At 42.7% G+C, this 13,179-nt stretch overlaps 3 protein-coding genes and 1 non-coding gene across 7 annotated transcripts in view; 3 read left to right on the top strand and 1 right to left on the bottom strand.

The window, feature by feature from the left end:
• acsl1a (acyl-CoA synthetase long chain family member 1a) overlaps positions 1–1,043 on the top strand; it is a 29,683-nt gene extending 28,640 nt beyond the window's left edge. For all 4 annotated transcript variants that reach the window (XM_030788338.1, XM_030788341.1, XM_030788340.1 and 1 more), the window contains exon 21: positions 665–1,043. In XM_030788338.1, coding sequence (XP_030644198.1) covers positions 665–805 — 141 coding nt within the window. In that variant the 3' untranslated portion in view covers positions 806–1,043. The remainder of the gene's footprint in view (positions 1–664) is intronic.
• LOC115823847 (NACHT, LRR and PYD domains-containing protein 3-like) overlaps positions 1–13,179 on the top strand; it is a 704,547-nt gene that overhangs the window by 263,277 nt on the left and 428,091 nt on the right. The window lies entirely within an intron of this gene.
• On the bottom strand, positions 3,038–11,706 carry primpol (primase and polymerase (DNA-directed)). Its single transcript, XM_030788232.1, is given in 15 exon segments — positions 3,038–3,304; positions 3,657–3,703; positions 4,011–4,093; positions 4,490–4,598; positions 5,611–5,697; positions 5,962–6,062; positions 7,708–7,775; positions 7,777–7,871; positions 8,059–8,180; positions 8,701–8,711; positions 8,768–8,829; positions 9,246–9,393; positions 10,982–11,120; positions 11,209–11,303; positions 11,524–11,706. Coding segments are annotated over 15 exon segments (1,617 nt in total).
• trnae-cuc (transfer RNA glutamic acid (anticodon CUC)) lies at positions 4,676–4,747 on the top strand. The gene has a single exon. It is a non-coding gene; the product is annotated as a tRNA-Glu (tRNA).

The raw sequence follows: 13,179 nt of genomic DNA, 5'->3' as shown, positions 1-13,179 counted from the left end.
TGTGTGTGTGTATATAACTGTGTGTGTGTGTGTATAACTCTGTGTGTGTAACTCTGTGTGTGTGTGTGTATAACTGTGTGTGTGTGTGTGTGTGTAACTCTTTGTGTGTATAACTGTGTGTGTGTGTGTGTGTGTATAACTCTGTGTGTGTGTGTGTGTGTAACTGTGTGTGTGTGTGTATAACTGTGTATGTATAACTCTGTGTGTGTGTGTGTATAACTGTGTGTGTGTAACTCTGTGTGTGTGTGTGTGTGTGTAACTGTATAACTGTGTGTGTGTATAACTCTGTGTGTGTGTGTGTGTGTAACTCTGTGTGTGTGTATAACTGTGTGTGTGTGTGTGTGTAACTCTCTGTGTGTGTGTATAACTGTGTGTGTGTATAACTCTGTGTGTGTGTATAACTGTGTGTGTGTGTGTATAACTCTGTGTGTGTGTATAACTGTGTGTGTGTAACTCTGTGTGTGTGTGTGTGTAACTCTCTGTGTGTGTGTATAACTCTGTGTGTGTGTTTGTGTGAATATAACTCTGTGTGTGTGTGTATAACTCTGTGTGTGTGTTTGTGTGAATATAACTCTGTGTGTGTGTGTATAACTCTGTGTGTGTGTTTGTGTGAATATAACTCTGTGTGTGTGTGTATAACTCTGTGTGTGTGTGTGGGCCCCAGGTACGGGACATCTCCCTGCACCCTGAGATGTTCTCCGTGCAGAACGGCCTCCTGACCCCTACGCTGAAGGCCAAGCGGACGGAACTCAGGGACCACTTTAGAGAACAGATCGACCAGCTCTACGCTCGCATCAAAATGTGAGAACCCCCCCTCCCTCCGCCGCCGGGGAAAAACGAGGGACGGGGAAGAAGAGAGAGAAAGAAGAAGGAGAAGAAAAGGAAAAGAAACTCCAAAGAGAGACAGACAATCAGCTTGAGAAACCACAGAGGGTTACAGACCTGCCCAGCTGTCGCTAAAGCAAACAGATAATCCATTTCAGACCACGTGGAAAAAACGACTCCGACGAAAAACCTCTGTATTGTTGTTAGTTTTTTTGTTTTTTTTTCTGCAGAGAGTTGAATATCCCTCCACTGACGTTCTCCCTCCTCCTTCTCCTTTTCTGAAGGAACGACAAGTGGTAAAGTGCAATTACGTGTTTATTCCACTAGGTGGAACCACAACCTCCCACTTCTACTGCCTGCGGTCAGATGGGTTTTTTTGTTGTTGTTGTTGTTGTTGTTTTCTGTTGTGCTGCTTCACTCTATCCTGATGCAAACGGGTAGAATGTGAGCTTGTGTAAAGGAGAAAAAGCTAAAATTAGTCTTGATTTTGTGAAAACTTGAACGGAACCAATGCCTTCACCTTTGTCTGGTTTAGGGGTCTGATGCCTTACGCGTTCTTTTTTCTAAAGCTGAACTGCCGCAGCCTGTCTGACCTATCTGACCACGCTCTTTTTACGGTCCCCTGCCTCGGTGACAAACCGCCCCACTCTGTCCTTTACTCTAGCCTGACAAAGAGACCCCTGTGGGTCGCCGACAAGAATCTTTTCACCGTTTTTAAACGTATGAGCGATTTATACATCGTTTCTATGCCCACGCCACATTGGCAGAGAAGTTTCGATATTGTACATAGGTATCTATTTATGCCTTTGGGTGTTTTATCTCGGTGGATGTACATTGTACTTTGATGAATCTGTGCCGTGTGTGTGTGTGAGAGAGAATGTAGTTTGACCATTGTATTGTTCAGGGTTTTTTTTTCTTTTTTCCCAGCAGCTGAATTCAGCCTTTAAAAAAAAAAAAGGTGTCATCTGTTATGAAACACCCATCTCTGCTTTGGCATTTAACCATGTGGTCATCACAGGGTTTCACGTTACTTCTGTCAACAAATGAAAGAGAAACCAAATCGATTGCTTAAACAGACGGTTTCGAAATAGGAAGTCTCTCACACACACAGGCGCGCACGCGCTAGTACTGATGCTGCAGTTCCATCACCTGTTCTGTCCTCTCTCTAATGGCCTTAGTGAAGTACGGTGTCCTCAGTGTGCCAGAAAGCACGGCAGGGAACGGCAAATGAAGCACTCCAGGTTACAGACCTTAACTTAACACTCTGCCAGCCAGCGTTACCTTAACCTGTTCCACACAGGCTCACGGTACACAATGAATTTAAATATTCATTCTCTCCTTCATTAATATGAATTATTCGAGTGGATCAACGTTCAAACAGCTATACCTGTTAATGACTCTCGCACACATGAAAGAAATAGCTTTTTAAAAAGTATACAAAGAAATCATTTTTTTGTTTTTTTTTTGTCTTGGTTATTTATTGAATGTTTGGTGATTTTAGGTGGAAATGTAGTGTCTCTCAGCGAACAGCGGGTTGGTTTTTTCATTGCATGGTTCTTGTGTTTATGAGTGATTGTAAGGAGAGGAGCGTAAAACGGTCAAACGAAGTCGTTTTGACAGAACTGCCGAACGCAGTAACCGTAGAAACCGCCTCCTCGTCTCCACTCGTTACCGTTTGCTCTCTCTCTCTCTTTTTTTTTTTTTTTTTTTTCTCTCCATCTCTGACTCCACACGTGTTTTGTACAGCGATAAAGATGCTTATATTTCCAGAACAGGACTGTTCCAAAATAAAGACAAACTCCATTTTTGTGTGTACTTCTCCTTGTCTCTCCCATCTTTGTTGTGTTCAATCAAATTTCACCCCCCCCCCCCCCCTCCAAAAAAAAATAAACAAAGAAACATGTTTGGCTGTCATTTGACTATATAAAAACGTAAAGTGCTGCAATACTGTATATATTTAAAAGTATTAAACTTCATTCGTTTAAAAATGAATTACAGAAGCTCATAACTTAACCAAGCACAACATTAAATATCACATGACATTCATGAAACTCTCTTCACTCACCGTCAGGAGCAGCTGAGAAAGTGAACTCTATTGCCTTGTACGGTGAAAACCTGGCATTGCCAAAAAAGTGCACTTAACATTTAAAACCAGAAAATTGCACTTGTATCAGACAGAGCAGCTGGGTACACTTCTCTCTCTCTCTCTCTCTCATTCTGTTCCGTTTTCATATTTAGCCACAGCCTGGATGAGGAGATCATCTGAAACCTCCTCCTCCACATTCCGCTCCACTTCCTCCAGAGCCTCCAGGTAGCAGGAGTCGTCGGGACAGTCGTCCCAGGCCTCGGTGTCTCCTGACCGGGCGTCCGCTGTGGCAGACACCCCATCTCCTGGACCTGAGGCCCCGGGAACTGCGGGCCTCTGACTCAACTCTATGTTCCCCGCCTCATCCATCAGGAACTGCTGGTCGTCTTCATCCTAACACACCAATCAGACGCAGTCTGTTACCCCAATCAGACGCAGTCTGTTACCCCAATCAGACGGACAGCTGAACGAGACATTCCCTGCCTGCCAGTCCTGTATCCTTAGGATTTATTTGACTTATGCTACATATTTACGAAAAAACAAACAAACAAACAAACAAACATTGCAGCCTGTTGTCAAGCGCTGAGCCGCGTCTTGTGATTGGCCGGTTTTAATGACTTAACGCTGGTAAACACATCTTATATCCCCATTTATCATTCATGTGAAACATATACTTGTAATAACGGGTTTATGTGTTTTGAGTGTGTGTGTCTGGCTTTTCACACACACACACACGCCCACTGACCTCCTTCAGCATATGACTCATGCACACCTCCTCAGGGAGTGGATAACCTGAAGGGAACAGAAAAACAGGAAGGAGAGCTCAACAAAGGGTCTGCATGTCTTTACGTGTGTGTGTGCTTGTCTCACGCTAAGGAATTCAAACATGACCGCGATCCAAACATGACCGCGATCCAAACATGACCGCGATAGGATCATTCAAACACGATGACTCTTTCAAGAAAGTTTTCCAGCCCATTTACGGCTATTCTCAAAACATCGGTGAGTCCGCTGAACCCAGAGAAGCCGCGGCATTAAAATGAGAGTGCACGAGAACTGGCAACGCTGGGAACCAGTTCCGTGTGACTGAGGAACGTACTGGACGACCTGAAGTTCTGCCTCCTGCATTCCGGGTCGTGGCACTTCTGATACCACACCTCCTCTCGCAAATCCACCAGGATCCTACGGGGGGCGCCACGGAGACGGCCGTGAAATGGACAGAGACAAGCGTGACCCCGTCAGATCTCAGATCTCATCAACACGCAGCATAAACACAATGCATTTACTAAACACAGGCTTCTACCACAGTACTGTTTAAAGAAGCATTCTCAAAGTTTTCATTGGCAAGTTCCGTTTTGTTGTAAAGCAGTAATGTGAGACATGGAGAACTCTTCATAATAAATATTGGAGGACACACCCAATACATACACAAGTAAACCTAGGAAAAACAAATACACGCTTAGTTTAGCGTGAATGCCATATCTGCTAATGAGCCGCAGTAAGAGCCATCTGTCTGTGTGTGTGTGTGTGTGTGTGTGTGCGTGTGTGTGTGTGTGTGTGTGTGTACGGTAAACTTACATGATGTTGTTACTCTTGTGTTGGCGGCCAATGTTGAGACACCAGCGATAGTTCAGGATGTCATAAACCAGAAGCTGCTCGGACACAAAGTAGCTCCATCTCCTGATGCCTTGTGGGTAAGAAAAAAAAAAAAATACCACCACGCTGTGTCAGTTCTCATCAGAACATAAATAATCACCCATTCGCTCCCTGGTGGTCTAGTGGTTAGGATTCGGCGCTCTCACCGCCGCGGCCCGGGTTCGATTCCCGGTCAGGGAAGTAGCTTTTTTTTTTTTATAGTGTTATATTTCATATTCTGTAATATTTATTGTCCTTGTATTTTAATTGTTCTATTGCTCATACCTCTCTTTCTATTGTTTTTCTTAATTTACTCTTATTCCTTACTCCTTAGTGCCTTACTCTTTATTTATTTAAATCCGTTATTGTACTCTTATTCTTACGACTAGTGTGCTCTTATTCTTACGACTAGTGTACTCTTATTCTTACGACTAGTGTACTCTTATTCTTACGACTAGTGTGCTCTTATTCTTACGACTAGTGTGTCCTTATACTTATCACTAGTGTACTCTTATTCTTACGACTAGTGTGTCCTTATTCTTATCACTAGTGTACTCTTATTCTTACGACTAGTGTGCTCTTATTCTTACGACTAGTGTGCTCTTATTCTTATCACTAGTGTACTCTTATTCTTACGACTAGTGTGCTCTTATTCTTACGACTAGTGTGCTCTTATTCTTACGACTAGTGTGCTCTTATTCTTACGACTAGTGTGCTCTTATTCTTACGACTAGTGTACTCTTATTCTTATGACTAGTGTACTCTTATTCTTATGACTAGTGTGCTCTTATTGCTGAGTTGACCTGTTTCTCTCGTCTCACACATTTCATTGTACCGTTCACCCCGTGTTAACCTACATATGACAAATAAACTGTCTTGAACTAACGGATATCAGGTGACAGACTGTTTTTTTACGCTCGGTTTCTTTTGAACTGTATGAATATGTACAGAATGTGTTGAATCAGTTTCTGGTTTGAATTCAGAGGCTGTGGGTGAGTCCGGGACGGGAACTCGGACTCACACTCGGGTCTCGTGTTTTGCTCTGGAAATACTGCGGCTCTTACTTCCTTCAATGCCATCTTTGCACACCAGCGTCCTCACAAAGTCGTCCACTTCTCTGTACGGGGAACACTGCTGGTCGCCACTTACATCTGTCATAAATGTGTGTGTGTGTGTGGAGAGAGAGAGAGAGGTTTATGATCACTGTGTAATTTACACACAAGGTTTACGAAAAGGAGGTAAAACCGTGTTTCTCTAATTCAATGACAAGTTTTGGACCACTTCCTCTGCCACAAACCCATAATTAGGGAAGATGGTTGTGTGTCAGAGTAATGGTATGAATGCTGTGGATTTTGGTGGCTGTTTGGGTTACGTGTGACGTGTTTCAGAGGGTAAAAGGAGGATCTCTTCGGTACCTGAGATGGTTGTGGAGGTCTGCTGAGCAGAGCAGCTCTGGAGGCCCTGAGCCTCTTCCTTATGAGGAACATCACACGTCAGAATCCTCTGCCCTGTGAAACTGGACACAACAGACGACTCACTCAACTCTGTGTGTGTGTGTGTGTGTGTGTGAGAGTTAGGAGTGTGTGTGCACATGTGTAGGTGTGCGTTATGTGAGTGAGTCAAGAGTGTGTATGTCTGAGAGTCAAGAATGTGTGTACGTGAGTGAGTCAAGAGTTTGCCTGTGCATTTGTACGTGTGTAATATGTGAGTGAGTCAAGAATGTGCGTGCACATGTGTACGTGTGTAATATGTGAGTGAGTCTAGATTATGCCTGTACATGTGTACCTGTTGTGTACGTGAGTGAGTCTAGATTATGCCTGTACATGTGTACCTGTTGTGTACGTGAGTGAGTCGAGATTATGCCTGTACATGTGTACGTGTGTGTACGTGAGTGAGTCTAGATTATGCCTGTTCATGTGTACCTGTTGTGTACGTGAGTGAGTCTAGATTATGCCTGTTCATGTGTACCTGTTGTGTACGTGAGTGAGTCTAGATTATGCCTGTACATGTGTACGTGTGTGTACGTGAGTGAGTCCAGATTATGCCTGTTCATGTGTACCTGTTGTGTACGTGAGTGAGTCTAGATTATGCCTGTTCATGTGTACCTGTTGTGTACGTGAGTGAGTCTAGATTATGCCTGTTCATGTGTACCTGTTGTGTACGTGAGTGAGTCTAGATTATGCCTGTTCATGTGTACCTGTTGTGTACATGAGTGAGTCTAGATTATGCCTGTACATGTGTACCTGTTGTGTACGTGAGTGAGTCTAGATTATGCCTGTACATGTGTACCTGTTGTGTACGTGAGTGAGTCTAGATTATGCCTGTTCATGTGTACCTGTTGTGTACATGAGTGAGTCTAGATTATGCCTGTACATGTGTACCTGTTGTGTACGTGAGTGAGTCTAGATTATGCCTGTACATGTGTACCTGTTGTGTACGTGAGTGAGTCTAGATTATGCCTGTTCATGTGTACCTGTTGTGTACGTGAGTGAGTCTAGAGTGTGCCTGTACATGTGTACGTGTGTGTACGTGAGTGAGTGAAGAGTGTGTATGCGTGTGTGCGTGTATGAGAGAGAAAAGGGAAAAGACAGAGACAGGAAGTGTGTGTGTGTGGTATGTTTACCGCATTAGCTGTCTGCTACAGTACATTACGTTCTGTTCAACAACATGAATTGAACTGAATAATGCCAACTGCCTTTTGTCCTCTGTGAAAAGGTCCAACCGTGTTTTGTAAAGTTAACTGGGGTCTAAACAGCGAGGCCTGTTTATAAGCGTAATCCTCCGAAGGCAAACACACACACACACACACTGCAGGCACGCTGGGACTTGACCCACACACACACGCGCACACACACACACACACACACACACACACACACACACACACACGCCCACAGCAGCTGCCACAGGCATGTGGACTTGGGATGTAATCTCACAGCTGTTCTCACAAGTCCTCATGGCTTCTCACCTACACAGCAGAGCTGCTTACAACTCACTGTCGAGTTTACATCTTATCTAGAGTATAACTATTCCTTTAGTACAGCCTTGGCACTGATGTGACCTTGTGTGCTGATCGTTCTGGAACACAGTCATGTGGACTGTCATTAGCACCTTAGTTGATAGTCCTATAGGAAGTATTTCTGTGTTTGATGGTACAATACCTCACATTGGTGATTAAAGAGGACAGAAATATGGACTCCTCGACGGTGGTTTGCTTGTCGGGCGGGGGGGGCGAATCTGTTGTCCTGGGCGACGGTGAATGCGGCGTTCTTCCCACACTTGGTCGACTTGTAAAGGCGAAAGTTTCTGTTCTTTGTGTAGACGCCTAAAGAGCAGGGGGGGTAAAAATCAATCCAGAAATGAATATGATCAGAATGTTATGAAAAATATCTCAGAACACATAAACCTGCGGGAATCACACGCCGTCCCCGCGTGGCCGAGACCCCAGTGATAATGACGAATGTACAACGTAAACGATCTCACACAGGCACGGTTTTTGACGGTACACATACCGAGGTCTACAAACAGCTGGTCGTGGCCATCTTTGTTTTTCACCACGAGGAAACTAAGATCCCTCTCTCCGTCTCTCCTTCTTTTAGACGGCGGACTCTCCGGAACATTCTCCGCGCCGCGGCTGGCCGGCGGTGAGCCAAGCGCTTCCAAGCTTCTGTCAGTCAATTTACAATTTTACAATTTAGTTATTTGGCAGACGCTTTTAGCCAAAGCGACTTACAATCTGTGCATCAGTCGGATTCCTAATACCTCATGAGCAGAGATCACAATAAGACTGAGCGTCAGTTTGCCCCTTCGTATTGCACCCCTGGAATACTTTGACAAACACAGATACAAGACAAGCTTTTTTTTTTTTTTTTTTTAAGGAAAGGGAGGTTAGGCAGTGGTGGACAGGGGGGTTCTAAAGAGGTGGGTTTTTAGTCGAAACCAATCAAAGATCTTGTCCGTCACCGTATTTCAGTTCCAGTATGTAAATGCCGAGAGAAGTCACAAACAACGCTGGATGTATATTGTAATCGTACAACGGCAAACCAGGGCCCTCAGGCGCATCTTACTGTTGGGAGGTACTGAAACACCGATGCGTGTCCCATAAACAGACCTGAAACAGGAACAAGGGAATTTAACCGTGCGGACGGCTGCACTGGACGTGGCTCTAACTGACCTGGAGTCAGTGCTGTCAGGTCCAGCACTCTTTTCGCCTGACAATACACCACTTCTCTTTCTCTGCAGGGTCTGAATTTCAGTCTGAAGAATCATATGGATAAACCGCCCTGCCGGGGGATGGATAGATAGATAGATAGATAGATAGATAGATAGATAGATAGATAGATAGATAGATAGATAGATAGATAGACATATTTACATTACATTTATGTTGAATCACATTCTTGAAAAAACAGTTAGTACTTTAGAATTTATGATATTAAATCTCTGTGACGATGGCTTTATTTGGCAATGGCTTGTTTTTGAAGCTGGTTCACCTGTATACTCATGTGTATTAACTGTGTTCTGTAACTGGGAACAGTTTTATAAATTATAAACATTAGAGAAAAGACTGAGGGCTGTACACAGCTCTGTGAGGAAAAGAGGGCTCTCAGTGTGTAAGTGTGAAATCAGTCAGAGTGTGAGTGTGAAATAAATAGCCGTGTCTGTTTTCCTGTGATAAAAACAGAACAGTCACACACACCAACGTGGGCGTTGTCTTTAAATGCAGCATTGGGCAGAAGGAAGATGAGATGGCGGCTAAACTTCTGAGGGGTGCTGGAGTCTAAGTTCAGAACATCTTTGCTGGAGCTCTTTAAACCGTAGAATTCTTCCAGTTTCTCACACACGTACTGTCATGGGAAAAAGAAGAACAGGATGTAACTAAAAATAATTATAAAAGTAATTGTGAGTCATTATCATGTTGTTATCATCTGTTATCATCTACTGTGCACACTTGTCCACAGTAACAAACACACACACAACGATCAGTTGTGACATAATTTAATTATGCCCTTTAGGGGGTGAAATAAATTTGAATGGTTCAAAATTATAAATAATATAAATACAGGGTTCCAACAGCGTAATGCAAGTTCGATTTAAGACTTTTTAAGACTTTTTTAATGCCACCTGGAATGAAATTTAAGACCAACTTTACAACAGCTCAAATATGAATAAAGTGTGTTCTTCATACTTAAGCTTAAGATATTAGTGTGTTTTGTGTGTTATAACTAATTTGCATAGGCTCTTAACAGGTCCGACAAAAACCTGTAGAGCAAAATCTTTTTTTTTCTCCCCCGTGTGCGGTCGGATTCTCATTCCCGTCTTAATGGCTTGATACCGTCCAGTAAAGATAACCTCCCTCTCTTTGATAAAAGCAGCAGAAATGGACCAGTTTATGACCGTCCCTCCGAGGAAAAACAAAAAGTCTTCGAAAATGAGTTGTCGTCAATTAGTCAATCTTTTATACGACTTTATCAATCTGAGAAATACTGTGACACTGTTGAAATGTTAGAGTGGCTATTCACAGTATACAGCATTCATATTATTCAAGATCTGGACACATCAGTGAGCAGCCAACAGGCAGTCTGTGCATTCTTACACCTCTGTGTGTAGATGATAAGCCCGCCAGTTTACCATAGAGCGCATTTGAGATCAGGTCAATAGTATCAGTTCATACAGGTTGTAGCTATAGTTAATGTACGAAAAATACTTGAAACACAAATCATGAATTTGATTTCTAATGTTATGCAAATAACGATTTGATAATATTGATAATACCTGAATAACTTAGAACGTGACATGTGTATCTTGTCCTCTAAAGGAAGTAAATATGCATTTCATTTGTACGCAAATGGACAACACGGCTGTACCAATGAGTCCGTTTAATATAAAGTTTGTTAATGGCTGTTGCCTGGTAGAAGTTTCAGCCACGCTGCTAAATCTTGGTTGAATACTCAATTTTCAATGAATTTGCACTTCCCCACGTGATGTCGTCGCTAGCTAGCCGACAGTGCATCTGCTCTGAGCATCCAGGCCACAAACAAAAGTGTGCGTGTAGTTCGTTCCGCTATCCTGATCTGCGTGCCATTAATGCAAGAGGCATTCGGTAAAGTATTTAAAAAAATAGATGTCGCCAATTATTTTGAGATTTTAAATCGCAATGTCAGAAAAAACAATGAATAAAATCCTACTTCCCATGTCTTAGCATTTTTAAGACTTTTGAAAGATTGATTTATGACCGTTTAATACTAATTAAGGCCTTATTTTTAAATGAATGAATTCAATGCCTTTTAAGACTTTTTTATGGATCCGCGGGAACCATGTAAATAGAATTCTCATTGCTCTGCTCTGTCCCTTACAAAAACATCACAGACTACCAAACCAAGAAAAGTCTCAAAACTCTCCGTCCCTCTGTGTGTGTTTGTGTGTGTGTTTTACCTCAATAAGTGAAGCCACCATCTCTTTTCCATCTCTGCATGGGTTGGCTGCCTTCTCAAACTCCAGATCGAAGTAGAGTTTGCACACGGCTCCTTCAGGAATGACCTCATAGCAGTGCATGAGAGACTCACGGTAGGTTCTGGAAAGCACAAAAGTGGACCTAAGACCCCCTTCACTGCCGTATGAAACAGAGCAATACTTAACTGAGCCGTCTGGATTGACCTTACTTGTAGTAATGCCAAAGTTCGCTGTAGCTGGTCACCAGATAGATTCTCTGTCCCCCATTTGCCTGGTCCCTTTCCAGAGCAAAGACATGTACATCCTGCAAATGAAGTGGAACAGCTTGAACATGCACGTATCATATGGAGGTTAATAAATATGTGGGTACAATTATTGAAGATGCGGTCAAAAGATGTCGTAGTAAGGCCTGAAGACCAGTTTAAAGAAAGCACACGAGATACGTAGTCCTAGTTTCCTCCAGTCGTAAATGTAAACTATAACTTAACGACGCGTAACTGTAATTTAAGACAGCGTATACACACCTCCTTACAGGTCTGACTGAAAGCGACCGCAGGGCTCTGGCGTGGGAAGAGTCTCCAGACAGAAGAGGGCTGCCACGGGCGTGATAGCCGCGGTTTGTAAGGGCAGCATATCGGGGTCTGCTGGAAAAACTGTGCACGCTTCTCTACCAACTTAATCCTCTCCGCCCAGTTTCCCCGTTTCATTCTCGCGGCTCTGTGCGATCTGACACCGATATAAAGTTTTAAATATTACAAATGTGTTCTGTAATGTATTTAAGGGAAATCATTTGAGACGGCGGATGCTTTCCGGCTTATTAATGTGTTATTAAATCTCTAATTTCTCTTAAACTTGTTCTCAGAAAAGGTACCAATATTCAGAAACCTTTATGACAAAACATAGTCCTTCGAGGCGATAACATATTTTCACATCTCACTTAAGTTATATTGTAAAACGACAGTTCAGCGACTATAAACCATTGTGCCATGCCACCTACTTTACCGTATATGAACATCTAGGTACAAGAATTATCTGTATATAGTTTTTTTTAAAACAGCCTACCTACATTTGAAAATAAGAGGAACGGCGTTTATCGGTAGTTAGCTCACCCCCAAACTCTTGTCTTTCTCCCTACTAATCACTCATTTGCGTAGATCTGGAAAGGTGTCAGCGGAATGAAATATACTCTGGTTATTTTCAAAGGAGAATCAGAGGTGAAGAAAAAAAATAATTTACCAGTGTACATTGTAATAAACGATCGGCGTCCGTCGTGTTAAAATTTGCCGCGAAAGCACAGCGTAAACACAGCAATGCCTGCTGGGGAGTGTAGTTCCCTATTTTGAATTCTGTGGTGGCCTGTTATTGGCAGTCCCTGGCTAGCTGACAGCCCTTTGCTTCCTAGATGTGGCTGTTGGTAGCGAACAGCTTCTGTCGGCAGAAGTAACATTGCACTCTGACTTTCAGTTTGTGAGAACTTGGACCGTACAGTGTGAGTTAAAGTTTTTTTTCTATTCACACAGAGTGCATTGTTAATGCATTGTTAATCACGAAATCGCGTACCGTATGTTAAGTCTACATGAATATCGGTGAAGACAACAAAGGAAACATAGCAAGCTCCAGACGATGCAGTTGGGTTCTCTGAATTCATTTCTAAGTTCTTTTTTTCGTTTTCGCCGGTTCGCTTATTATTTTTAATGAAGATCTATGGTTATCGATGCACGACGCAATTTAATTTTCAGCGTTGACTTCACAGAAAACCCATCGCCTAACTGGTTTGATATTTCTCGCTACGATTTAAATTTACATCATTGTGGTCTTCTCTTAATAGTTCACATAGGGTTTTAGCATGATGATGTGCATTAGTTCATATTATGGGGTAGATAATCTATGTCAATTTACGATTAAAAATGAGAAATTCAGAAGAGAATTTTTAATCTGTATATGTGTCCATAATTCTCTCACTAAACCAATTTGTGAATACCTCAGACGTTTGCTAATGAGAAATGCATGAAGATGGGTTAGTGCCAATTTGCATAATTTCATTATCGTTCTTGCACTTCCCTGTTACGGGTTTTAAAGTTTCCACTTATCGCCTTACCCTAGCTCATGACATCACCACCCTCCTTGTTTTTCGACTCGAACGACTCTCATTGGTTAAAACCACTTGTGGGCAACAAAGA

Source organism: Chanos chanos, chromosome 11, assembly GCF_902362185.1.
Source record: "Chanos chanos chromosome 11, fChaCha1.1, whole genome shotgun sequence".
Classification (NCBI taxonomy): domain Eukaryota; kingdom Metazoa; phylum Chordata; class Actinopteri; order Gonorynchiformes; family Chanidae; genus Chanos; species Chanos chanos.
The sequence above is the reverse complement of the archived record's forward strand: the minus strand, read 5'-3'. Positions and strand labels throughout refer to the sequence as shown.